The sequence below is a fragment of the Petaurus breviceps genome, unplaced genomic scaffold (assembly GCF_028583685.1).
Source record: "Petaurus breviceps papuanus isolate PSGF00001 unplaced genomic scaffold, PetGlider_PUasm1.0 90784, whole genome shotgun sequence".
NCBI classification, from domain to species: domain Eukaryota; kingdom Metazoa; phylum Chordata; class Mammalia; order Diprotodontia; family Petauridae; genus Petaurus; species Petaurus breviceps.
Window position 1 is genome coordinate 13,835,946 of NW_027187345.1, and position 27,107 is coordinate 13,863,052.

The 27,107-nt window shown below is 37.9% G+C and overlaps 1 protein-coding gene across 1 annotated transcript in view; it reads left to right on the forward strand.

The window, feature by feature from the left end:
* EPM2A (EPM2A glucan phosphatase, laforin) overlaps positions 1-27,107 on the forward strand; it is a 174,163-nt gene that overhangs the window by 65,752 nt on the left and 81,304 nt on the right. The window contains exon 2 of the mRNA XM_069069734.1: positions 16,232-16,406. Coding sequence (XP_068925835.1) covers positions 16,232-16,406 — 175 coding nt within the window. The remainder of the gene's footprint in view (positions 1-16,231; positions 16,407-27,107) is intronic.

Here is a 27,107-nt window from a genome sequence, read left to right on the forward strand (position 1 = left end):
GAAAATTGTTCTCCTGGTTCTGCTGTCTTCATTTAGTATCACGTAAGTCTTAATATATCTTTCTGAAACTGTCTCCTTTATCATTTCTTGCAGCCCAATATTCCATCATCTTCATATACCATAGTTTCTTCAGCCATTTGTCTATTATCAGTTTGTTCTAGGTCTTTGCCATCACAAAGAACTCATATGAGAACTCTTTTTTTGTAAAGATCATAGATTTAGAGCTGAAACAAACTTTAGAGATCATCCTGGCTATACCTTTCATTATATAGATGAGGAAACTGAGGCTTAGTAACTTGCCCAAATAAGCAAAAACCCAAGCATTCCTACTCAAAATCCAATGATATTTCCATTGTACCACTTTGACTCTTTTTTTTAAATGCTTTATTAACTTCTGATTTACATCATTCATTTCCTCCAGATTTTGAGTTACAAATTTTCCCCCAGTTTTTCCCCTACCCACTGCCCCAAAATAGCAGTCCCACAGGATATCCCCTCCTCCAATCTGCTCTCTCCCATATTTTCTCCCATACCCCTTTCCACTTTTCCAGTGGATCTCTATGCCCCATTGCCTGTATATCTTATTTCCCAATTACATGTAAAATAGTATTAATAATATATATGTGTATATTTTAATAATTGATTTTAAAACTTTGAAATCCAGATTCATTCCCTTACTCCCTTGTCACCCACCCTTACTGGGAACATAAGCAGTTCAGTATAGGTTGTACATGTATGGCTAATGCAAAACAATAACATAGTAGATATATTGTAAAAGACTGACTATATTCCCCTCCCTCCTATCCCACCTCCCACTTGTTCTATTCTCTACTTTGATCCCGTCCATTTTCAAAAGTGGGTGCTTCCAACTTCTCTCCCCCCCCAGCCTGCCCTCCCTTCCATCATCCCCCCTCTCATCCCCTTCCCCCCTACTCTCCTGGAGGGTGAGATACCCTATTTAGTGTGTATTTCATTTCCTCCTCAAGCCAAATTCAATGGGAATAAGGTTGACCCATTCCCTTTTGCCTTCCTATTCTTCCCCTCCATTGTAACCATTTTCCCTTCCCTCTTCTATATTGAAATAGTTTACCCCATTCTGTCTCTCCCCATCGCCTCTCATTATATTCCTCTCTCACCTCTTAATTTCACCTTTTAAGTATCATCCCTTCCTGTTAAATTGGTCCTGTGCCCTCTATCTATGTATATCTGTAAACATATGTACATACATTCACATATGTATTCATATGCCCATATACTTTCATATATATTAATATATATATATTTCTATTCCCTTCAACTACTGAGAAAAGTTTCATCAGTTACAATTATTGTTTTTCCATGTATGAATGTTAATAGTTCAACTTTGATAAGTTCCTTATGATTTCTTTCCCCTGTTTACCTTCTCATGCTTCTCTTGCTTCTTGTGTCTGAATGTCAAGTTTTCTATTCAACTCTGGTTTTTTAGCAAGAATGCTTGAAAGTCCTCTATTCCACTGAATGACCATATTTTCCCCTGAAACATGATACTCAGTTTTGCTGGGTAGGTGACTCTTGGTTTTAATCCCAGCTCCTTTTACCTCTGGAGTATCATATTCCAAGCCCTTTGATCCCTCAGTGTAGAAGCTGCCAAATCCTGAGTTATCCTGATTGTGTTTCCACAATATTCAAATTGTTTCTACCTGGCTGCTTATAATATTCTCTCCTTAATCTGGGAATTCCGGAACCTGGCTATAATATTCGTAGGAGTTTTCTTTTTGGGATCTTTTTCTTGAGGTGATCAGTGGATTCTTTCAACCTCTATTTTGCCCTTTAGTTCTAAAACATCAGGGCAGTTTTCTTTGAGAACTTCCTGGAGGATGATTTCTAGGTTCTTTTTTTGATCATGGCTTTCAGCCTGTCCTCAGCAGGAGGTTAGCTTCTCTGTGTCATTTTGTGGGTTCTGCAGCTCCAAAGTTTGTTTAGAGTCCCCTTTTTACATGGATTGGGGAAGGTGGAAGCCAGAGTAGCGGGGAGGTCCTGCTTCTACTCTGCCATCTTGACTCCACCACTCTGACTCTTACTGGAAAACTCATTTTAATCTTGAAGTCCATTAAAATTCCCAGGTTTTAGGGGTGGCTAAGTGGTGCTGTGAAGAGAGCACTAGCCCTGGAGGCAGGAGGACCTGAGTTCAAATCCGGCCTTAGACACAACACAAAAACTAGCCATGTAACCTTGGGCAAGTCACTTAATTACCCTACCTTTCCCCCTCCAAAAAGAAAAAAAAATTCCCAGGTTTTTTCCTCCCATAGAGCTTGCTGTCTAGCCACATTTTTCCCTTCTTATAATTGGGAAATATGGTATTATTTACAAAAGACAAGGAACCAACCAATAAGAATGGGATTTTATAGGTGAAGAAACAGATTATAAATGACTTTCCCAAGGTCACACAACCAGGATTTAAACCTGAGTCTCCAAATCTTATATTGTTTCTACTCTTTTCCTTATGAGTAATTTGTTTTATTTTTTTGTTATTTAATTATTTTTTCCAATATGCAAATTCACCTTTTCTCCCTACCACCTTCTTCCCCTACCTCCATGAAAAAGAGAAAAATAAAGCCCTTGTAACTAGTATATGTGTATATATATATATGTAATACACATATAGACATACTATATATGTATATATATATATATATCTGTATATCACCTCTCTATATGTATACCACCTCCCTTGCAGTTGGTAGGTAGCATGTTTCATCATGAGTCTGGAGTTGAAAATAAGTTCTCTTGGATGCAAAATAAAGTGCTTAGTTAAATGGGCTTCTGGGAATAGGTGATCATTGTGGTTAATAACATATAACTGAACATGTGGTGTTTGGCTGAGTATGCACCACACAAGTTGACACGGAAACTGCATATTTTCCAGTGGTATACTGGAGCTGATTTGTTGTGGCTCTCCAGAAAGTGTTAAATTTTCATTGTGAGCATCTACACCTTGGAAATGAGCAACATTATAAATCAGGGCTTAATTGTTGTTTTATTATTATTATTATTTAATTTTGTTTTATTATTAAGAAAGGGCTGCTCTTTTGTGCACTGGCTAGAGTCCTGGGCCTGGATTCAGGAGGACCTGAGTTCAAATCTGGTCTCAGGTACTTACTAGCTAAATGACCCTGGGCAAGTCACTTAACCCTGTGTGCCTCAGTTTCCTCATCTGTAAAATGAACTGCCAAGAAGACCCCAAATGGGGTCACAAAAAGTCAGACATAGTTGAAGCAAGTGAACAGCAACAAAGACTTAAGAAAATGCCTGGGAAAGTACTAATAATGCAGATTAACTTTAAAGTGTATCCAGTATACTTTTCCCTCCTAGAGAGAGCTGGTTGTTAAACATTTATTAGCACACCTTTGGTATTTCCCCAATTCATTTGGAAAGTTTGTAATAGATTTTTAATACTATACTATTCAGTGTCATATAGTGGACAGAAGGTTGTCCTTGGAATCAGTAAAACCTCAGGTTCATATCTTGCCTCAAACTTGTACCAGGTACATGACCACAAACAAGTCATTTAATCCCTCACCCTTGGCAGTTCTCCAAATTTATAAAACACAGAAGAGTCGCTGATCTTTGATAGTAGAAGGAATTTCCTAATAATGAAAACACCGTTTTAGCCTAACCTTCCTCTCCTTCACAAAAACAACAGTGCAACAGTTACTCAGAATGACTGTACACACAGCAAGTTTTCAATGATCAAGCCTTGCTGGCATATGTTTTGTCTGAAACATATGAGCATTTCACTTATAAAAGGATCTTTTATATACCTTAGCTCATCAACTATAAAAAAAATTTCATTTAAGGTAACGTCAGAACTTGTATATATAACAAACGAACTGGTAAAATATCACATTTCTAATTATGGGACCGGTGCTTGGCAACTTGGAAATGAGCTAACTCTTTAATTAAATATATATTTATAATTTAAAATGTTTTATTTAAGAGTGTCCTCTAAAGTAATGAAAGTTGCTTAAGAAACAACTATTTAGGCCTGCCCTGAGACTTCTGCATTGTTCAATGAAAGACCTAGACTTGGATTTGGTTTTAGGTTATGTATTACATTTTAGAGCCAATGTTGCATAGTAGGCAGAGTGACTGGCCCCAAAGTCAGAAAGTCACGGGTCCAAGTCCAGCTTCTTACATACTTGCTGTGTGATTTAAGTCACTTAAATCCTCAGGACATGAGGTAACTCTTTAGATCTATAAGTTGCAGAAAATATATGAAACTGAATTACCATAGGGAATTTCCTTACTTGGGAGTTCCCTATCCTTTTCCCTTTAGGCTATTAAATGCCAAATTTTAAAATACACAGTGCATGATATATATAGCAGTCAGTAGAAAATTGATAAATTTGATTTATCTGGCAAGAGCAGTGATGATTTATAAAGGAAGCCATCCTTTACCTTTCATTTGACAGTATAGAGTGATATTCACTTCAATACAACAAATATTATGAAACACCTATTATGTGCAGAATGCATATCTGAATGAGATCCATAACCTCTTTCAAGACTCGATTTTTCTTGGAATTAAGTAATAAGTGGTAAGACTGATGAGGAGCAAAGGAATCATCCCTGTTCATGACAAAATTACATAAATGGTCTCTATAGTTATTGGGCCACCAAAAATAATCAGAAGTACATTTGTTACTTGTCTTACATGCTTAATATGTCAACTGCTGTGCTTGAGGGAAAGTAGTAAAGGTAAGAGAAGTCATGTTTTACTTGGATCAACTGAAGGGAGCTCAGAGAAAGAGGAAAAGGACCCACAGGCACAAAAATATTAATAACAGTTCTTTTTATAGTGGCAAAGAACTGGAAATTAAAGGAGTGCCTCTCAGTTGGGGAATAACTGAACAATAATATAATAACAACATTGTAAAAATAAACTTTGAAAGACCCAAGATTTCCAGTCAAAATAATGAATCAACCATGATTCCAGAGGATCCTCCCCTTGTCAAAGAAGAGATGGATTCAGAATACAGAGTGGGACATAGATTTTTAGACAGGCCCAAGGTGGGAGTTTGCTTTGCCTTACTATGTGTATTTGTTAGGATGGTTTTGTTTTTCTTTTCTTTTTTCCACATTAGGAGAAGGGAAGAAAATAAATACTTGTTAATCAAAAGAAATAAAATTTAATTAAAAAAAACAAAGGAACTAATTGTTGGTTAAAATGATGAATTAAAAAGAAATTAGAGATTTTCACAGGAATAAAGACCATATTTGATAGTGATGCTAGCTTTAGGGATTTTTTTTTAAACAATTGGGGTTAAGTAACTTGCTCAAGGTTACACGGCCAGTTATTTTTGTGTGGGTGCCGAGTATCTGAGGCCAGAACCGATCCCAGGTCTCCTGACTCTGGGGCTGGCGCTCTTACTCACTGTGCTACCTGGCTGCCCCTAGGGTTTTTTTTTTAATGTAAGACATTTCCATATTAGTAATTTTGTACAAGAAGATTCGAATAAAAGAAAAAAATGAAAGAAAGTGAAAAATAGTATGGTTCAGTCTGTATTCAATCAATATCAATTTGTTCTCTGGAGGTGGATAGTATGCTTCATCATTAGTCCTTTGAGATTGTCTTGGATCAGTGTATTGCTGAGAATAGCTAAGTCATTCACAGTTCTTCGTTGAACAGTATTGCTGTTACTGTGTACAAGGTTCTCCTGGTTCGGTTCACTTCACTATGCACCAGTTCATATAAGTCTTTCCAGATTTTTGTGAAATCATCCTGTTTGTCATTTCTTTTCTTTTTTTTTTCTTCAGGGGGCAGGGTAGGACAATTGGGGTTAAATGACTTGCTCAAGGTCACATGGCTAGTTTTTTGTATTAAATGTCTGAGGCCAGATTTGAACTCAGGGTCCTCCTTACTTCAGGGCCGGTGCTCTATTCATTGTGCCACCTAACCACCACCTGTTTGTCATTTTTATAGCATCATAATATTCCATTGCAATCATATACCACAGCTTATTTAGTCGTTACCCAATAGAATAGCCTTAGGATTAATAGTGATGTAAGTGAAATTTGTCTTTAGGGCTCTCCCATCTTTTTTTTTTTCCTGTTCCTTTCTTAAAAGGAGGCTCTCTGCAAAGAGGACAGTGGTGAAGGTTGGTGAGCTTTTTATAACCAGAATGTATGCTTTCTTTTATGAAACATGATGCTGAGTTCCTAAGGGATGGGAAAACATAGTTGGGTGGGTTAGGATTGATTATGGAAAAACTGGAAAGTAATATGGATTAGAGTGGGGAAGTATCTAGGTCAAGGAGGGCCTGGTTTCTGCCCTCTTCTGTGGAGGAAATGATTGGTGTGGCATTGGGAATAGAGAAGAGTTGTATGAAAGAAGTTTTGATTCTAGAAGTGACAGTGGTTGGTAATTGACTATATAACTCATAACTCACTTGGGTTCTAGTCCTTATCTCCAACTACCTGTAAAACTCTCCTCTGACTGCTACTTCAAATTTAACCGCATACAAACTGAACTCATTCCTTTTTTCATAACCATCAAACCTCTGCCCTCCCCCATTTTCCATTTCCTTATTCCTATTGTTATGGGAGAAATATCTCTTTTCTGAGTTCCTGAGGTAGGTAACTGCTGCCAAAGTACATTTACCACAATGCAGAAACTATTAGAGGTAAAAGCCTAGGTTTTATTATTGTGCTCAAACATAGGTTCAGGCCTCAGAGAAAACACGAACAATCATTAGGATTCTCACAAGCCCTCTTACAGGCAAAATTACACCAGTGACAGAGAAACAATTCTTTTACATATTGCAATCTTGTATATTACTCTTAGGCTATAGAAGTTAAAGAGAAAATAGATCCATAATCCTCTATTTCCTTTAGTGTTATAAAAGTTGAACAAACTTCAATAGCAAACAAACACTATAGGTAAACTAAGTCATCTTAAAGATTAAACTACATTTAGAGGTTTCACAAATAGGCTTATTGGGGGGAAGATTTACATGTCACCAAGGTAACCAAGAGGGTTTGGCATCAGGAGGGAAATCCTTCCTTCAGTAGCTAGGGGGGGCCTAACACATGAATGAATCATTTTGACTCTACTCTGGCTTCTATTTGAAGAATATCAAACAGTCATCCTTTATTTAATGAGTCAAATTTTTATCAGGTAAGGTTAATATTAATGGAAGACAGACTCTTAGTTAACCAAAATTTGTAGGAGAAATGGCCATAAGTAATAAATAACAGAAGAATTAATAAAGGTAAATAAAAGTTCCTATTAACAGTATTAAGGGTACCACCATTTTTACATTCACTGAGATTTAAAACTTGGTATCAGTTTTGGTATAATAGTGAAGTTTTCTTGGAGATTTAAAAAATGTGTTTACTTGAAACTCTTGCGTATTTTTTATGCTCTGGGTACATAATTTTTGCCAAGTATTGATCCCTACTAGTCTTATGAGACTTCTGTTCAAGTGTTGGTCTCACGGTCACTGCTGATCTTTGTTGATTATTGTTGCCAACATAGCACAGTGACTTCTTATTTGGGGTGTTGTTTCTTTCTCATAGGAGGATTAATGGACTGTTCTATGGGTCCTGTAGTTTCAAACCAATAGATCTTCCCTTGCTACAAAAATTTTTTTGGGGGGGGAGTGGGTGAGAAATGCAGAATCAGATACACTCATCAATGGATTAGAGAAAACAAAACTAAAACACAACTTTTCTCAGGTTTTCTTGTTTTTCTGTAGTAGTTTATATGCTTATATACTTCTTTCAGAGCCTTGATTAGAAGGGTCTTTATTCTCTGGGAAGACTTTGCCTAAGGTACTAAGTTCTTTGGTACACAGAATAGAAGAACTTCCTCCAGATAACTACAACTCTCACTATTATTTATTTTTGAACTAATTGTAATTTCCCTCCTTCCTCCTGTACTTTTGCGTGGAATTTTCCTCAATGGTATGAAGGATTATTACTTGAGAGAATTCCATGTAAATTGGTTTAGAGCCTAGGATTATAAAAGGCAGCTAGATGATTCAGTGGATAGAGTGCAGGCTTGTAGTCTGTAATATCTGAGTTCAAATTTGGCCTCACACGTTTGCTATGTGTGACCCTTGCAAGTCACTTAACCTCTATTTGCCTTGGCCTACCTGAGAAGGAAATGACAAATGACTCCAGTATCTTTGCAAAGAAAACCCCATGCAGTATGGCCCGTGAGGTCACAAAAGGTTAGAGAAGACTGAACAACAACTAGGGTTTCATATAGTTCCTGATCATAGAGACCCAGCTGTCTCTCTCTGGCTTAGGGTTAGAAAGACTTTGTGTCTACTTGTTTAATTCCAAATTGAGGGTCCTGTTCCCTAAGACTCATCTCATGGGATTTCTGAACTATGGAGGTCTGATCTCTTTGCAGTGTTTTTGGGGACTGAATATGAAAATGAATTTAAGCCATCACAAAAGCTAAAACCTGGGCCAGGGTCATTGTCTATTTCTAGCTTAAATGGCTTTCCTGGCATTTAACATGTACACATACCAGCACAGCTTTTTAAGACTTTGAGCCATTCCAACATATATAATGGGTTTTGGTCATTTTTGTTTGCTTGTTTATTTTTGGTTCTGCTTACTTTATTAATATGTCTTCCTATAATTTTCAGAATTCTTCATCTTTGTTGTTTTACCACAAAATATAACAATTATATTAATGTACCACAATTTGTTTAGATAGTCAGTGATTAATGGGAGCCTACTTTGTGAGGTCCCCCCATTGACAAAAATACTACTATAAATATTACTAATACCTTTCTTTGACTATCTTGGGGGTATATCTCCAGTAGTGTGTTCAATGAGTGTAGTGCTAATGCAGTATTCACTGTGCCCACCATCACTATAAATATACCTGCATGGTGCTCAAGCACAAATTATAACATACTCTCCATGTAGAAGACAGAAGCAAAACATTTATTCTGACACCAGAAAACCAAATCCCAAAACCACTAGGCCGATTCCATCATAGTAGCAAAGAAATTAATAAGCCACAACAGCACAGAGAGCCACACCATCCTTTAGGCTTCCCACAAACCAATATTTATTCACAATCCTGACTGACTCCCTGGGACGCATCCTCTCCTTCGCTGAGTCTAGCTAGATCTGATTCCCAGCTTCCTGTGGGCTCTGCTCCACCCTTCAGCAAACTCCTCCCATCATAGGCTCCAGGTGATTACAGTCAGCCTGTTAGGAGGCAGAGTTTATTTTCAAAGCAGGGAAGGTCTTCAAATTCCTTTAGGCTTATTAAGGGATAGGGAAGATCTTCAGATTCCCATTCCCATTACAATGAGTCAAAAGGTATAAATAGTGTAGTGAATATTCTTTTATAATTACAAATTTTTTTTTGGAATGGATTTGGCCTATTCATGGTTGCACGAATAAAATATTATTGGCTTATCTTCCTATAAGACTTTGTGAGTGAGATTTTTCTCACTTATTTACTAGCTGTATCTTTTGTTGGAAGGGAGCTTAGGCAGTTTGGTGGTTCTGGGCCTGGAGTCAGAAGATCTGGGTAAAAATCCAGCTTCAAACACTTCTTATCTGTGTTATCCCGGGCAAGTCACTTAACCTCCATTTGCTTCCATTTCCTCATCTGTAAAATGGGGATAATAATAGTTCCTATCTCTCAGGGTTATTGTCAAGATCAGTTGAGATTATAATTTTAAAGGACAGTTCTGAGCAAAGTGCCAGGTGGTAAGTGCTATAAAATATTAGTTATTATTATTATCTTTTCCAATTTGATTTGTATTTGTCATGTTATTAGTGATTTAGAGCAATATTTCATATGGCTGTTGATAGTTTATTATTCTTCTTGTGAACACCATTCTATCCAATGACCGTTTATTTCTTAGGAAATTCTTCTTGTTCTTAAATCATTTGATACATTTTAAAGACTTGAAAAAAGTTTTAAAAAAATCTCTGTAATTTTTTGGTACTTTAAATCATAAAGATAAGTCTGTAAGTTCCAAAAGAAAACAGACAATAGTTTGAACTACTATAGTTTTGCTACAGAATTTTTTGCAACAGACAGTAAATTTGCACCATTTTGAATGAATTAACTAGTTGAGGAAACCAATTTATTTGACAGATTTTTCTTACTTAATTTACTAGTGGTTTGACTAAGAAGGTTCCCAATATACTGGCTATTTTGGCAGGCACACCTTGTTTGTAGAGAAGTAGCATGATGGATTCTGCTTGGGGATATCAATCAAAGATAGAGGAATGGGTCATCTTGAAATTAGAATTTGACAAATAACTAAGGGAAATAATTTTGATAGTTGTAGAACACAAAACTTATTTTGCTGTATTCTACTCAGTTTAATTTCATACAGTAAATGTTTAATAAGTGATTGTTGGAGTAGATCACCAGCAGCTGTGGTGGTTTTCAGAATTATCAACCCATAAATTCCAAAGACAAAGTGAGAGGTCATTGTAGACTTTGGGAACAGAGAGTCCAGGAGTGCGGTCTGGCTTCTGCCCCCAGAGGAAGAAGTGGCTAAGGTGTGGCTGCTTCAGAGCTCCTGGCCTGCAGATTGTAGGAGGACCAAGCAACCATTCTGAGGGGGAATCGCTCTTGCTTTAACCTGCTTGGATCTAGATTGCTGTCTAGGGTGGAGGTCCTGGGGTGTGTGACCAGTGAGCCAGAGCTGGTGGAGGCTTCAGAGAGGGCAGCCAACTAATAGTGCCGCCAGCTGAGAAAACCCCAGCAATTTGGGACAAAACTCTCCTCTATGGAAGCAGAGTTCTACTGTGCCCAAAAGCTCAAAAGTCAAGTAATTGAGTGGCAACATGAGCAAGCAAAGGAAGCAAAGCAAGCACAGAAATCCAATTGGGATTCCTTGTTTGTGGACAAAAAGGATCAAAGAACATGGAATGGCAGGAAGACAAGGAAGTCAGAACTCCTGCACCAAAAGCTTCCAAGAAAGATATGAACTGATTACAGGCCATAGAGGAGCTTAAAAAGAATTTTGAAAACCAAATAAGAGAAATGGAGGAAAAATTGGGAAGAGAAATGAGAGTGATAAAAGAAAATCATGAAAAGAGAGTCAACAACCTGAATGAAGAAAATAACACCTTAAAAAATAGACTAAAATGGCAAAAGAGGCCCAAAAAGCCAATGAGGAGAAGAATGCCTTAAAAAGTTGAATTTGCCAGATGGAAAAAGAATCTCAAAAGCTCACTGAAGAGAAGCATTCCTTCAGAATTAGATTGGGGCAAATGGAAGCTAGTGACTTCGTGAGAAATCAAGATACTATTAAACAGATCCAAACAAATGAAAAAAATAGAAGGCAATGTGAAATATCTCATTGGAAAAACCACTGACCTGGAAAATAGATCCAAGAGAGATAATTTAAAAATTATCGGACTTCCTGAAAGCCATGATCAAAAAAGGAACCTAGAAATCATCCTTCAAGAAATTCTCAAGGAAAATTGCCCTGATGTTTTAAAACCAGAGGGCAAAATAGAGGTTGAAAGAATCTACTGATCACCTCTTGAAAAATATCCCCAAAAGAAAACTTCTAGGAATATTATAACCAGGTTCTGGAGTTGCCAGATCAAGGAGAAAATATTACAAGCAGCCAAGAGGAAACAATTTGAATATTGTGGAAACACAATCAGGATAACACAGGAGCTGGTAGCTTCTACATTGAGGGATCGAAGGCTTGGAATTTGATATTCTGGAGGTCAAAGGAGCTGGGATTAAAACCAAGAATCACCTGCCCAGCAAAACTGAGTATCATGTTTCAGGGGAAAATATGGTCATTCAATGAAATAGAGGACTTTAAAGCATTCTTGATGAAAAAACCAGAGTTGAATAGAAAATTTGACACTCAGATATAAGAAGCAAGAAAAGCAAGAGAAGGTAAACAGGAAAAAGAAATCATAAGGAACTTATCAGAGTTGAACTATTCACATTCCCACATGGAAAAATGATAATTGTAACTTATGAAACTTTCCTCAGTATGAGAATAGTTGAAGGGAATATAAATGTATGTATATATATATATATATGTATACATAACATAGATATGTCTATATAGGAGGGTAAATGGGTGTATGGATACATATGTGAATGTGTGTATAGATATGTACAGGTATACATAGACAGAGGGCACAGGACCAATTGAATAGGAAGGGATGATATTTAAAAGGTGAAATTGAGAGGTGAGAGGAATATAATGAGAGGAGATGGGGAGAGACAATGTGATAAATTATCTCATATAGAAGAGATAAGGGAAAACTTACAATGGAGGGGAAGAACAGGAAGGCAAAAGGAAATGGGTCAACCTTATTTTCATTGAATTTGGCTTAGGGAGGTGTAATGTAATGCCAAGGAAAGGCAACTTCCCAAGGTTCAAAATACCAGCATAGATGCTCTCCATTTTATTCAGTGACAAATTAAGAACAGAGAAGATCAAAATATGACATCATTCAAAATACAGCATTTACTAAGTGTGATTAAATAATCTCCAAGTACTACCCCACCCCAGGACCTTACATTCATTCAGTCAATTACAAAGTCCCTGTTCTAAATACTACTCCACACCTAGGCTGTACCTTCATTTAGTCCATCACAAAGCCCCTCTTCTCAAATGGAGATTAGTTTCCAATCATAAGTAAAGTACATTCATTTGTTCAATCATAGAATACAAAAAGGTCAAAAGTTCCCCACCCCTGGATCACAATTGAATCTACCCCAGAGTTATAACAAGTTTAAGCACAGCACTTAATTCCCAAATGGAGGTCTTATCTTCATCTCCACAAGAGGCAAGTTCTCAGCAATCTTTGTTCCTGGGGAGACAAAGCTTAGCAAGGCCACAAGATACATTGCAAGTCTCTTCATTAATTCATCCTCTGTCTGCAGAACAGTCCTAGGACCCCTGAAAACATTAGCAAAACCCTCTCCCAGGATTTCTGTAAACATACAACAAGAAAATCCTTCTTCAGGGCTTCTGAACCAACAGAAAGGTTCCCAGACCCCTGCAACAACAGCACTGTCCTTCACCAGTGGACAGTATTCACTCTCTGTCTGCAGAACAGTCTCAGGAGCTCTTAACCAACAGCCAGGTTCCAGGACTTCTTCAACAGGATTGTCTTTCACCAGTGGACAAATCTGGCAAAACAACATCAAAACAGACAGACAAAGTACCAGCAAAACAGCCATGTCTCCTCAGTCCTTGGCAGCTCCGGGGGCAGGTCTCAAAAGTCCAGGGCGATTCAAAGTGGCCCTCAGCAATCCTCTCATTCTCTCTCTGCCTCCACGAGGGTGCTGCTTCCAAAAAGTTCTTCTGCTTCTCTCCAAATCTATGTCACCAGCTCCTCCCAGTTCAGCACTCTCTTTTCACGTCAACAAGTCCATCCCACATGTGGGATTAACAAGATCTGGGTTTTAACACAATCAAACCAAAAACCAAGCCAATACAGGGGAATCTTTAAATGCCATTACTATTACAGGAGGGAATGACATACACACTAAATAGGGTATCTCATGCTACAGGAGAGTAGGGGGGAAGGGGATGAGGGTAGGAATGATGGAGGGGAGGGCAGGTTGGCAGGGAGGGAAGTTAGAAACACCCACTTTTGAAAAGGGACAGGGTCAAAGTAGAGAATAGAACAAGTGTGGGTCGGGATAGGATGGAGGGAAATATAGTCAGTCTTCCACAATATATCCACTATGGAAATGTTTTGCATAGCTACATGTGTATAACTTATATTAAATTGCCTATCTTCCCAGTAAGGTGGGTGATGAGGGAGGAAGGGAAAGAATCTGGAATTCAAAGTTGTTTTTTTTTTAAGAGCTTTATAAAAAGCACTTTATAGATATTGGAATCTCACAATAATCTTGTGAGTCAGAGATCACCTTTTTAACAGATGAATAAACAGAGGCTCAGAAAGGGTCATAGAAACATAAGATTGGGAGCTAGAAGGGTGAGTAGCAGAACTGAAATCCAGATGGAGGTTTTCTGAATCCAAATGCAGGGATCTTCCTTTCTTTTATATTGCCATCAGGTATTTGTCTCAGGAGATGCTGAAGAGCCATTTTCTTTTGCTCTTTTGTGTGCCATAGACCCCTTTTGGCAGTCTGGTTAAGCCTGTAGACTCTTTCTCTGAATAGTAGTTGTGGCATTCATATCTGAAAGAGATTCTTTAAAAGGGTAGACTTCAAATTCTGGTGGTTGCAGACTGGAGAAGCAAGCTCAAGAGGTGAAGGTCTTCTACTCTGTGTCTCAAGGTCTAGAATATTGGTTCTCATATTGGAAATAGGAACCTCTCACTTGTCCTTTGTGTCTATGTGTTGATAAATCTGGAAACAGCCACAAGAATCAGCTGCTGCTGATCTGGAGTCCCTCTGGACAGTGGCTGGTCAGGCCCGCCCTGGGGCTAAAGCCTCAGTGTGGGGCTATGCTCGGCTCCCAGAGTGCAGTGCTGGATTCCTGCTGGCCTGCGGGGCTGTCCTCAGTGGGAGGTTAGCTTCTCTGTGGCATTTTGTGGGTTCTGCAGCTCCAAAGTTTGTTTAGAGTCCCCTTTTTACATGGATTGGGGAGGGTGGAAGCCGGAGCTGCGGAAAGGTCATGCTTCTACTCCGCCATCTTGCTGGAATTCAAAGTTTTAAAATATAATGTTAAAAAAAATATATATATGTATATATATACACATACTGTGTTTCCCCGATAATAAGACACTGTCTTATTAATTTTTTTTGGACAGAAAAACACCTGAGGGCTTATTTTCAGGGGAGGGCTTATTTTAATGAACATTGACAGCAATTTTAATAAACAGGTAAATGTGAACAAAAAAATGTACCTTTATTCAGTAATGAATTCAATAAAGAACAGGATGACGCGCTCACTGCTGCAGCTCTGATTGGATGCAGCTCGGAGCGCGGTGTGCGTTTCACGGGGGGGGGGGGGGATGGTGCATACAGAGGGTGCCGTAATGTAGTGTGTAGCACAGGGGATCATCTTCACTACAGTAGCAATCTCAATAGGGCTTATTTTCGGGGGAGGGCTTATTTTAGAGGAATCTTACACAGTAAGGGGAGGGCTTATTTTCGGGATAGGTCTTATCAAGGAAACACGGTACTATATATATATAATAATATAATATATGCAACTGGGAAATAAGATATACAGGCACAGGGGTATATAGATCCATCTTGCCCTACTGGAAAGTTGGAGGGGGAATGGAGGAAGATATAGGAGAGAGCAGATTGGGGGAGGTGGTATACAATGGGATCGCTGTTTTGAGGTGGTGGATAGGGGAAAGACAGGAAGAAAATTTGTAACTCAAAATCTTGTGGAAATGAGTGATGTAAACTAAAAATAAATATAAAATTTAATTTAAAAAGATTTTGTTAATTGGTTGATTTAAGAAAGAGTTAACTCATAACAGAAATGTTATGTGCATATTAATGACATTAAAAAAATCCTGACCTATGATCATTGTGTGGAATTCCCATTGAGCAAACTCTCTTTAGCAGTTCAGATCAGCAGCTGCCTTTTAGTTTATAGTTTTACAGAGTTGTCTGGAGGTACCCAGAAATTAAAAGATTAGCCCAGGGCACACAGCTGGTATGCTTAAGAAGGATTTGATCACACGTCTTTTGGAATCTTAGGCCAGCTCTCTGTCCACCATACCAAGCTGTCTCAGCCTTATGTCAATTGCAGCGAGTTAAACAATTAAGTGTGTGGAGTTTTAGAATTGGAAGAGCCTTAAACAACATCTGGTCTAACCTCCTTATTTTTCAGATGTGGAAACATGCCTATAGAGGTTAAAAGGCTGACCCAAGTTAGTAGAAAATTAACAGAATAATCAGAGTTAAAACCCTGGTCTCCTGAGTTTTGTAGCTATTATTTGCTTCCTGAAAAGTTAAAAGTTATGTACTGACGTAGCCTTTAGTGCTTTAGATTTTTTCCACATGCATTTATTCTGTGAATGTTATTTGATTTGCAAGGAGTCCTTTAGGGTATCAGTGGATGGAAGATTACCCTATTGACCTGAAAGGGTTGATTAGTTTGCTATGGTGCTTATTTACTATAGGTTGTAGCTTTTCTCAAAACTTAGACACCCCTCAAGAAATCTCATTAATGCCTCTTTATCCATTTACAACTGTTTGTTATCTAGCTGTAGTTTACTTTGAGACTGTTTAAGCAGAACATGGATTTAATTGCTGTGTATGTCATTTCTTCTTGTTATATAGGTAATGGACCTCACCATGACCGCTGCAGTACTTATAATGAAAATAACTTGGTAGATGGCGTGTACTGTCTCCCCATCGGACACTGGATTGAGGCCACAGGGCACACAAATGAGATGAAGCATACCACTGATTTCTATTTTAACATTGCAGGCCACCAAGCTATGCATTATTCAAGGTAAGAGCAGCCATGTATTGAAATAGACATATGTTATTCAGGTTTGGCCAGACAGAAAAATACCTGGAGCTGTTCAACCAAATTGGGTGATAGTAGATTGCTGTTTTAAGAAACAAATGGATCTGCTCCTTCATGTTTTTGCCTCCAAAAGCCATGGTTATGCAGGTACTTGTCAACTCAGATGTTCAAAGATTTGACAGCTTGAAATCTTGCCAGTGAGGGATCCAAACAGGGGTATCAATTCATAGAATCAGTAAATGTTAGACGTTGAAGGGGTCTCAGGCATCATTTAGTTCTTTCTTTTTTTTCTTTTCTTTGTCCCCAACAAATAAAGGTAATGAGGCTCAGAAACATGAATTGACTTAAGGTCACAAAATTGAGGACAGAGTTGTGACTAGAATTCAGGTCTCCTGACTCCTAGAGTAGTTAGATGCTCTTTGCATAGCCATTCTGAAGATGTATTTTTTATATTTAAGGCCATTTCTTTAGAGGTTAAAAGAGAAGAAATGATGACGGTATGGTATGGTATAGTATAGTACAGTACAGTATAATATAGTATAGTATAGTTTTATTATCTGTTTTCTCCTGTAACTCATTCAACTTCAAAAATTTATACCATTTGATGCTTATATGTTTAGTATTGATTTCATTGTCTGTGGTACCTTTCAGCGAGATATAGTTTCCTTCTTTTATCTTTTTTAATTAGATTGATTTTTGCTTTTGCTTTGTCTGAGATCACACTTTCTTAGCTTGCGCTGAAGCATAATAGATTCTGCTCCAGCTCCTTACCTTTACCCTGCTTATCTCTCTGTTTCAAATGTGTTTCTGGTAAACAATATATTTTGGGATTTTGGTTTTTAATCCATTCCGTTACCCCCTTCTATTTTATGGGTGATTTCATCCCATTCACATTTATTGTTATGATAACTGTATATTTTTGTGTATATGTATGTTTTTTTTGCTTGTTTATCCTTTCTGCCTTATCCCCCCTTTCTTCCTCACAAGTGTTTTACTTCTGATCACCACCTTCCCCAATATACACACCCTTTTATCAGTTCCTCTCCCCCTTCTGTTAACCCCATCCCTTTTTACTTCTTTATAGGGTAAGATAGATTTCTACATCCAATTGAGTATATTATTCACTTTTGGAGCCAATTTGGTAAGAGTAAAGTTTAAGCCTTGCCTGCCACCTCCACCCCAATCTTCTCCACTATAATAGCTTTTTCATGCCTCTTTTATGTGGGATAATTTACCCCCATTAAATTTCCCCCCCTCCTTCTTCTTCTACTGCAATTTTCTTTCTCACTTCTTTATTTTATTTTTTGGGTATCATCCCATCAGTTACCTTATTATTCACACTCTGTCTCCTTCTAATTGTTTTTATGGTGATAAAGTTAAGAGTTACAAATATTATCTTTCCATCTAGAAATATAAACAGTTTGACTCGATTGAATTTCTTATGTTTTCTCTTTCTTGTTTCATTTCAGTCTTATATTTTTTTTTTATTTTTTATTTTTTTTAAGCAATTGGGGTTAAGTAACTTGCTCAAGGTTACCCGGCCAGTTATTTCTGGGTGTGGTGCTGAGTGTCTGAGCCCGGGATTCGGATCTCCAGGTCGTCCCAACACTGAAACTGAAACCGGTGCTCTTACTCGCTGAGCCACTTGGCCACCCCTAAGCAATTGGGGTTAAGTAACTTGCTCAAGGTTACACGGCCAGGTGTTTCTGGGTGGGTGCTAAGTGTCTGAGCCCGGGATTCGATCTCCAGGTCTTCTCAACACTAGAGCCGATGCTCTTACTTCTGTGCTACCTGGCCGCCCCTCAGTCTTATATTTGGAGGTCAAATTTTTTATTCAACTCTGGTCTTTTAATTAGAAATGCTTGAAAGTACTCTATTTTGTTAAATGTTCATACCCAACCCCCCCCCTCCCCCCCGAAAGATTATATTCATTTTTGCTGGGCAGGTGATTCATGGTTGTAATCCTATCTCCTTCGTCTTCCAACATTTCATATTCCAAGCCCTCCAGTTCTTTAATGTGAAAGCTGCCAAATCCTGTGTAATCCTGACTGTAGCTCAACAATATTTGAATTGTTTCGTTTTGGCTGCTTGCAATACTTTTTCCTTGATGTCTGAGCTCTGGAATTTGGCTCTGATGTTTCTGGGAGTTTTCATTTTGGGATCTCTTTCAAGTGGTTATTGGTGGATTCTTTCAATTTCTATTTTGCCCTCTGATTCTAATATATCAAAGCAGTTTTCTTTTATAATTTCTTGAAAGATGTTTCCCAGGCTTCTTTTTTTTTTTGATCATGGCTTTCAAGTAGTCTAGTAATTCTTATATTCTCTCTCCTGGATCTATTTTCTGAGTCATTTATTTTTCCATGGAAAATCTCACATTTTCTTCTTTTTTTTTAACTTTTTTGATTTTGTTTTATTGTATCTTGATGTCACATAGAGTAATTAGTTTTCATTTGTTCAATTATAATTTTTAAAGAATTATTTTCTTCATTGAGCTTTTGTACTTCCTTTTCCATCTGATCAATTCTATGTTTTTAGAGTTATTTTACTCAGTAAATCTTTTTTCTATTGACTCTTCTTTCATGATTCTTTTACATAATTTTCATTTATTTTCCCAGATTTTTTCTTCTACTTCTCTAATTTGTTTTTTTAAAATCCTTTTTAAGCTCTTCCGTAAAATTTTTTGGGTCTGAGACCAAATTACATTTTTCTTTGAGGTTTCCCATGTAGCCATTTTCATACTATTGTCCTTTTCTAAGCCTATGCCTTGATCCTCCCTATCACCAGTTTTATAGTCAAATCTTATTTGTTTCTTGCCTTTCTTTTTCTTCTTATTTTTTTGGTGACTTGGTGGTTTTTATGTGAGAGGTGGACTCTTATCCTGTACTGTCCCAAGCTTTTTTGTTCTGGGGCTCTGGATCTCATTGTTGACTTTAACTGGGCTTCAATGCTTAACTATTTGCTTTCTCTGGAGGGTAAGTTTCCCTTTTAGCTTGTACTGGGGGCTGGGGCTTCCTTGTTGGCCTCCTTTGGCTGTGGGGTTTAGCTGCTGTCCTGCTTGGGGTTGGGGGTGGGGTGGGTACCTTGCTGCTAAGTGCTATGGTAACAAAGTCTTTATGGTGGTTGGCCCAGGAGGAGAGATCTTTTATGCTGGGCTGCCCCAGTGGTGGGGCCCTGCGTCTGGGTTGCTGTGGAAACAGGGTCTCTCTGGTGCTAAGCCCCAAGGGCAGGGTCTTGCTGTTGGCCAGTCCCCAGGGTGGAGCTTCATTCCTGCTCACCAACAGAGTCAGGGTCTCACTGGTGGCTTGTGTTGGGGTGGGGTCTCTGGAGTGGGCTGGGCTGCACAGACTGCTCTCTTGCATGGGGGGCTGCTGGTTTGCAGGAGGACCAGGTCTGCTGGTGGATTTCCTCAGGTTTGGAGGCTTGCTGCAGGCCCCCTGCTGTGAGATTGGCTGTTCCTGCTCTTGGATCTGGCTTGCCTCAACCCCCCTGCTCCTTCCCCCAGTGAGACAGACCTTTCCTGCCAGACTGACAAACTACTTCCCTGCTCCTACATCAATTTTGAGGTGATGTTCTGGCTGTTTGGAGAGGGATTTGGGAGGACTTCAGAGGGTTCCTTCCTCGTTCTGCCATCTCAGTGCCAGAAGTCAGATGGAATTTTTAATAAAGATATCCTGTGGTTGCTTTTTTTGTGGGGACAGTGCTATTTTGTTTATCTTAGAAGCAATGCATTTAAAATCCTCTGCAGTACACACACACACAGAGAAGCAGCTGAACCTGCTGAAGTTACTTTCTTTAGTGTTTTTACCTAATGCTGAGGAATATATACCCTTTACCGAAAGAGGGGAATATCTCAAATTGTAAGTTAAACAAACAGAAATCCTAGGATGTCATATGTCAGGAGACTATCAATATTAAAACAAAGCCTTAACTGTACTCAACGTTCTAGGTCTCTTTTTTAATATAGGAACCTTCTTCCCTTGGTGGAGTTTTTTAAGAGCCCAGGTTTCAGGACTTGCATTATAATTGTTACTTGTACACCAGGAGCTTGTTAATCTGAAAATAGTTTGCATTTGGCATTCACAGTGGATATACTTGTAAACAGGTATTTAGCCCAACTCATGCAGAGGTGGGCTCTGAGAGATTTATTCTTGTTTCTTCTCCTCTCTCCATTTATTTTTATAAAAGAGATAATTTCTCACCAGTAACTGGGCAATAAATATCAAGTGCAGAAGATAGCGCCTCCATAAACAGGTGTTATAACTCAACTTTAAAGGATTCCCTTCCACTCCACTAGTTAAATAATGAATATCAAATAGAAATACCTTCCATTGATTTCAGTGTATTAGATTTTTTTTAAAATTTTTTGGTGATTTAATTGGCCTAGGGAGCTCTCTGAGGAAATCCCTCTGCCAATGCAGATTTGCAGCTGTTTTGCAACTTTTGCCATCTTAGAGAATTGCCTATGAATTGCCAAGAACGACTTGGCCAGGGTTTCACATTTTGGATGTGTCAAAAGAAAGACTTAAATCCAAGTCTTTCTGACTCAGAGACTGGCTGCCTGTCCACTACACTATCCTGCCTCTCCTTGGATTTAGTTACTTTAGATAAGAAGGTAGAGTGTCCCTGTTTTGGCCCAGTGTAAAATAAAGGAGTTCAGAGAGTTTTTCATTAAAATGTTTTTCATTAAAGTGAAATCCTCCATGAGCAGTATTTTTTTTTCTATATAGAATGAGAGGGGAGAAATTGCAGGCACAAACTGTAGGTGCCTTTTGGAGATTAGCTAAGAAAGAGGAGGGGAGATACAGGACAATAGCTGGGAGACATTTTAGGATCTTTTTAAAGATGGGAGAGATTTGAGTGTGTTTGTAGGCAGTGGGGAAGGAGCCAGTAGATAAGGAGAGAATGAAGATTAGAAAGAGTGAGAGTGGTGGTATGGAGATCTGCTAGAGAAGATGGAGATAAGATGTTATTTTCAGGATAATAATAGTGATAATGAATATTTAAAGTATTTTTAGCCATAAGCTATCAACTGTAAGCTGTTGTTATTAACATAAAATGTATAGAACAGTAATAATAGTGAATTATAAATGATTCATTATGGAGAATGACCTACAAAAATCACATGTATCTGTATTGATGGGGATGGGGATGGGAATGAAACCCTGGGACTTGTCCTGCATGTTCAATATCTCTAGCTGATAACCGTGCTGAATCAATGGAGGAACTGAAGAGCTTCCCATCTGTAGACTATGATTCTCTTAGAAATAGAGACACTAATTTTAACAATTCACTATGAAATTAAAATATAAGAAGGGGTAGGCCCTTCAAAGAGATATCACAGAAATAAAAGAGAGCGTCACAAAAAAGTCAAGGAGAAGGAGGGTCAGAATTTACTTCATCATTGGCACAACTTCTGCCTTGCTGCTTTAAGAAGGGCATTTGGAGCATACTGGACGATGGTAGAGGTAATATTGGGACCTAGTAATAGTACTGGACTTGGATTCAGAAAATCTGGATTTGAATCCTGATTCTGACACTAACTATGGGACCTTCAGCATTCATAACTTTTCAGAGTTCCAGTTTCCTCATTTGGAAAATGGGGATTATATATTTATAGCACCTCATAGGGTTGTTGTAAATATTTATTAACCTTTATATAATATAGAAATATAGCACTCTTTGAGACTTATCTTCCCAACTTGGTACTCACATTTTTGTTGGTTAGGTCCTTGTGTATGTAAATGGAGCATCTATTCCCAAGTTTCAAGGTACTCTGTGGATCTGCATTCCCAAAACTAGAGCTCATGAGCCCCCACTTGTATGCTTTCCTTTAGTAGTCAGCCAGAAGACACAGCTCAAAGGAAAATCATTTTCCAGGATCACATAGTAAAAACAAAATATTCTAAAAACAAAAAACAAAATATTCTCACAAATCTGGAGTGCACTCTCTAACAAATATAGACAATAGCATTTGTAAGAGTAAGCATAAACTTAGAGTATAGTATACTGATAATAAGATATAAATGTAGGGAACAACTCACAAAGGCAACCCATTCATTTGGAATTGCGGGCTCCCTGATGTCCTTTTCCTTCTCGTGATAGACTCATGGTACCTCTGGATCTTCTGTCTTGACTTTTAGATGCCTAGTTCTTTTCTTTTTCCTTGGCTCTTTTCACTGCAGCCAAATTAACACTCCTTAAAGTTACTTTTGTTTATTAATTTGTGTGTGTGTGTGTGTGTGTGTGTGTGCGTGTGTGTGTGTATGTGTGCGCGCGCGTGTGTGTGTGTGTGTGTGTGTGTGTATGTGTGCGCGCTGAATTATAGTATCTCCCACTGGGCACAGAGCTCTGCTGAAAGATACCATGGCCACTGGGGAAGGCATGAAGGGGAAAGAATGATAAATTACCTCATTGCCCATGCTCTCTGACACAGGAATCACATTCTACCAAGCTTTTTTCTGCTTCAGTTGACACTCTGAGCTGGCAGGCTTATTTTTTAAAAGCCACCAGGGCTTTGACTAATCTTTGGTTGGACAATGGCAAACTACCCTTCTAGTTTCATCAGGAAAACTTCACACTTTTGTAAAGGGGGTAATGGGGCTTAACTCCTTGATTTTCATTTAGCATGTTAATACCCTTTTGTGGTTTCACTGACTTGACTGGGAAGAAATCCTTTAGAAATGTGAACTATTACTATTCTACCATAAGACTTGCTACATTAAAGACTGAAAGATATGTTATCATCCTGAAAACTAAACTGGGAGTCCAGAATTCAGATAAATGTGGGTGAATCATGTATTCGAGATCACAGAATTTTAGACGTGGGAGGGACCTCAGAAATCAATTCATTCAGCTCACTCATTTTACAGATGAGAAAACTGAGTATCAGAAAGGGGAAGTGATGTTTCAAACTATTTAGTAGTTTGATCTTAATAAAATTTCAAACATCTCAATGTGGATAAAAGGAGGAAGTAGATTCAGTTCTCAAATTGTTGATCTTTCCATTTAGATGTAGTTCTAAGGAAGCAAAACCCCATCAACAATTATTTTTAGAGAACTAGGTATACTCTCAGGAGTTTGTAAAGGATAATATCAGAACTCTATAGTACAGTAAAGCTTTCAGTAAAATAGATGTTTGGCATTAAAAGGCATAGGCATCTAATTTAATGAGACATTTTGTGGTTAGGGACTTGAATTTCTCTGACTTGAAAGAGACTCGATGCCAATTAAATAATCTCTCAAGAGACCTGCGCTGGTTTTATGAATGGTATACTTTAAATACTTTGAAACATGTTATATTTTGGAAAATATTCAAATTTATGTTTATAACTTAAAGAATTTTTGGCTCAGAAGAAAAGCCATATAATTCCATTTTCTTCAATTGAAAAGTGATTAAAATCCCATAAAACTTCTGATTTTGTACGGCTTATGATATCATTGCATTTTTGTAATGGAAATGTAAATTTAAAGATCTTTCCTGCCCCTAGGCTAAAGTGCACCTGGAGCCTGGGGTAGGAGGCTTGTTTTTCAGTAGATACTTCTTGATTGGCCAGTGAGTCAATAAGGCTGTTACATTCTCTGAGCCAGGAGAAGGCTATATAAGTCCTGATGTGTAGCTTTGTTTTGGGGCTCACTTTGAGAAGTGTTCTGTGATTTCATCTGGATTCTGAGAAGCCGTTGTCCAGAGCCCCCTGGCTTTGAAAAACCCAGATGTTGATTTGGTATGGATGTAATGGTTGGACAGTTTGGAAATCTGTCTACTTGATCTGTTTCTCTGACTTTATAATTCTGTCTGTGTATTCTGAAGTTCAGAGTGCTGACCTTTTTCCCCTGAACAAGGTAAATGATATATGTCTGACTGATTAAAGTAAGCCTGTTAACCCATTTTGAGTTGCTTTCCTTTATCAAAGCAGATCCAAGAACCTGTGTTGGCAGCCACCCTGGGGACACTGGGGTGCTTGCTGCTACAATTTTCTATATCTTTTCAAAAGCAAATGTAAAATAATTAATTTAAAATGAAAAAAAATCATATAAGCAGCCTTGAAGGGAGGAACAACCTATTGTTTTTAAAATAAAATACAAACTCTCCAGCCTAGTGTCTAAAGCATCAGATAATGTGGGTTCAGTCTCTCTTTCCAACCTTACTTTATGGCATTTTCCTTAACTCACTCTAAATTCTACCCAAACTAGATAGATTTAGCTCATCTCAGAACCTGATTTGATCTCTCACACATTCCTGCATGCAGTAACTAGAATGAACTATCTCCTTATCTTTCTTTTCATATCTTCTCATCTCCATCCCCTCCAGCATCCTTATCTTCCCTCAGAGCTCAGGTTAGGGATCATATCCTCCATGAAGCTTTCCATGATTCCCCCAGCTAAGAATGTTCCCCCTGTCTCCCAAGAGCTCCTAGTCTGGACCTCTAATTGCCCCTACCAAATCTCAGGCCCTTAATTATGCTTATTTGCTTAGATATCCCCTACCTGTTTCCAGTAGAACATAAGCTTTTTGAGGATGGAGACCTTGCCATTTAAAAAAATCTTCTTAGCATAATAACTTACACATAGTTGTCATTTAATAAATATTCTTTGAGTTGAATTTATTGATTAAAATAACTAGTGAAAAGATTTAAGTGATGTTTTGTTATCATGGTTGGTTTGATAACTCTTTGATATTTACTTAAAACAACCTCTCTCTAGGCCTGTGAACCAAGGGACTGAAGCATGAGCATGCTGCCACTAGACAATAATCTTATTTATTTGGGATATCATAAAATCCATAGTCAAATATATTCTGATATCAGGTTTCAAAAATATTGATTTTATAGCCAACATGATTTAAAAAAAAATTAACTTGTGTAAACTTAGTTTCTTTTCTCTTAATAATCTTATGTATCACGAGCACCTATGGCTCATAGCATGAATTTGGTAAGATCCCTTTCCATCTTTTTTTTTTGCAAATAATTTAAGTAATATAGGAATTAATTTTTCTTTGAAGACCTTATAAAATTTATTTGTAACTACATCTAGGTCTTCTACCTGCCCCCGTTTTGGGATTTCCTTTGTGATTTGTTCAATTTATTTTTCTAAGGACCGCCATCTCCACCTCTTCCTCATTGGTATCCTGGATTCTCCTTTTGTTTTATCTTGACTAAACTCTTTGTCTGTCCACTCTATGTCATGCTGCAGCATAACATGTATTGTCTTCGCTTTCTACAAATATAAATTACTTGAGAATAGGGACTATCTTGATTGCTCATATTTGTAGTATCATTGCTTAATATAGTTTCTGACACATAGTAAACATATAACTTCCTCTACCATCTATCATATCTATGATAAATATATAATAATTTATAATCATAGAATCTTAGAGCTCAAATCAGAGACCCTTAGAGATCATCTTGACCAGGGTTCTCCAACTGTTGGTCCAGTGTCTGGTACCAATCTACCACAAATTTTATGACCTTGGTACAAGAAAAACAAGTCAGTGAGGAAAAAAAAAACCATAGACCCTTTGAAATACTGAAGTAAGTATTTTGGGAAATAATGAAATTCAAGCAGAGAAATCAGGTGGTGTCTGGTCATCATATCTTTAAGTCCAAATATAGGAAATTAATTATGAAACTCTTCATTTGGTACAAAATATGAATTTTATTAAGAGAAAGGCTCTTGAATAAATTTGTGAATTTTAATGATTTTATGTGAAGAAATATGGCTAAGCACATTTACTTATTACTCAGGCTGAATTGCATTGGCTGGTGAGGGAGGGAGAGACTTGAAAAGATTATTTGAGTTGTGCCATGAAAGCTGAAATGTTTTTAAATCTAAAGAATTTAGGTTGAGCTAAAGATATTCCTGACAAAGGATGGATTGGCAAAGCTTGTTTATTTATGGAATATATTTTTCTTTTCATATGAATTAAATATGACTGTCCAAGATGCTGCTACCCTTAATCTCTTTTCAATTCTATGAACACTTATTGACATTCAAAACTGTGCTAGACTCTGAGAATACAAAAGTGAAAAATCTTTCCAATCTACTTTTGGAATAGTAAGGGGATAAGACCTATATGAAATAGCTATAACAGAAGTTAGACAGTTATTAAGTGTATAGGAGAGGCTAAACAGTGGCATTAGGAGGGAAGATCCTTTATAGTGGGTAGGCAGGGATCAGGGAAATCTTCATGGAAGTGGTGATCCCCTTCTCATTTTTTACTTGAGAAACCTGAAGACCAAAGAGATGAAGAAACTTACAAAGGGTATATTGGTACTAAGTAGCAGAGACAGGGGGTTCAAATCCAGGCAGGTCACTGTGATAGTAATGGCAATTAAAGATTCCCCTGTATTGGCTTGGTTTTCAAATTGATTGTGTTAAAACCCAGAGCTTGTTAATCCCACCTGTGGGATGGACTTGTTGATGTGAAAAGAAAGTCCTGAACTGGGAGGAGCTGGTGACATAGATTTGGAGAGACAAGAGAGAGTCAGAAGAACTTTTTGGAAGCAGCACCTCGTGGAGGCTGAGAGAGACTGAGAGAATTGCTGGGGGCCACTTTGAATTGCCCTGGACTTTTGAGACCTGCCCCCGGAGCTGCCAAGGACTGAGGAGACATGGCTGTTTTGCTGGTACTTTGTCTGTCTGTTTTGATGTTGTTTTGCCAGATTTGTCCACTGGTGAAAGACA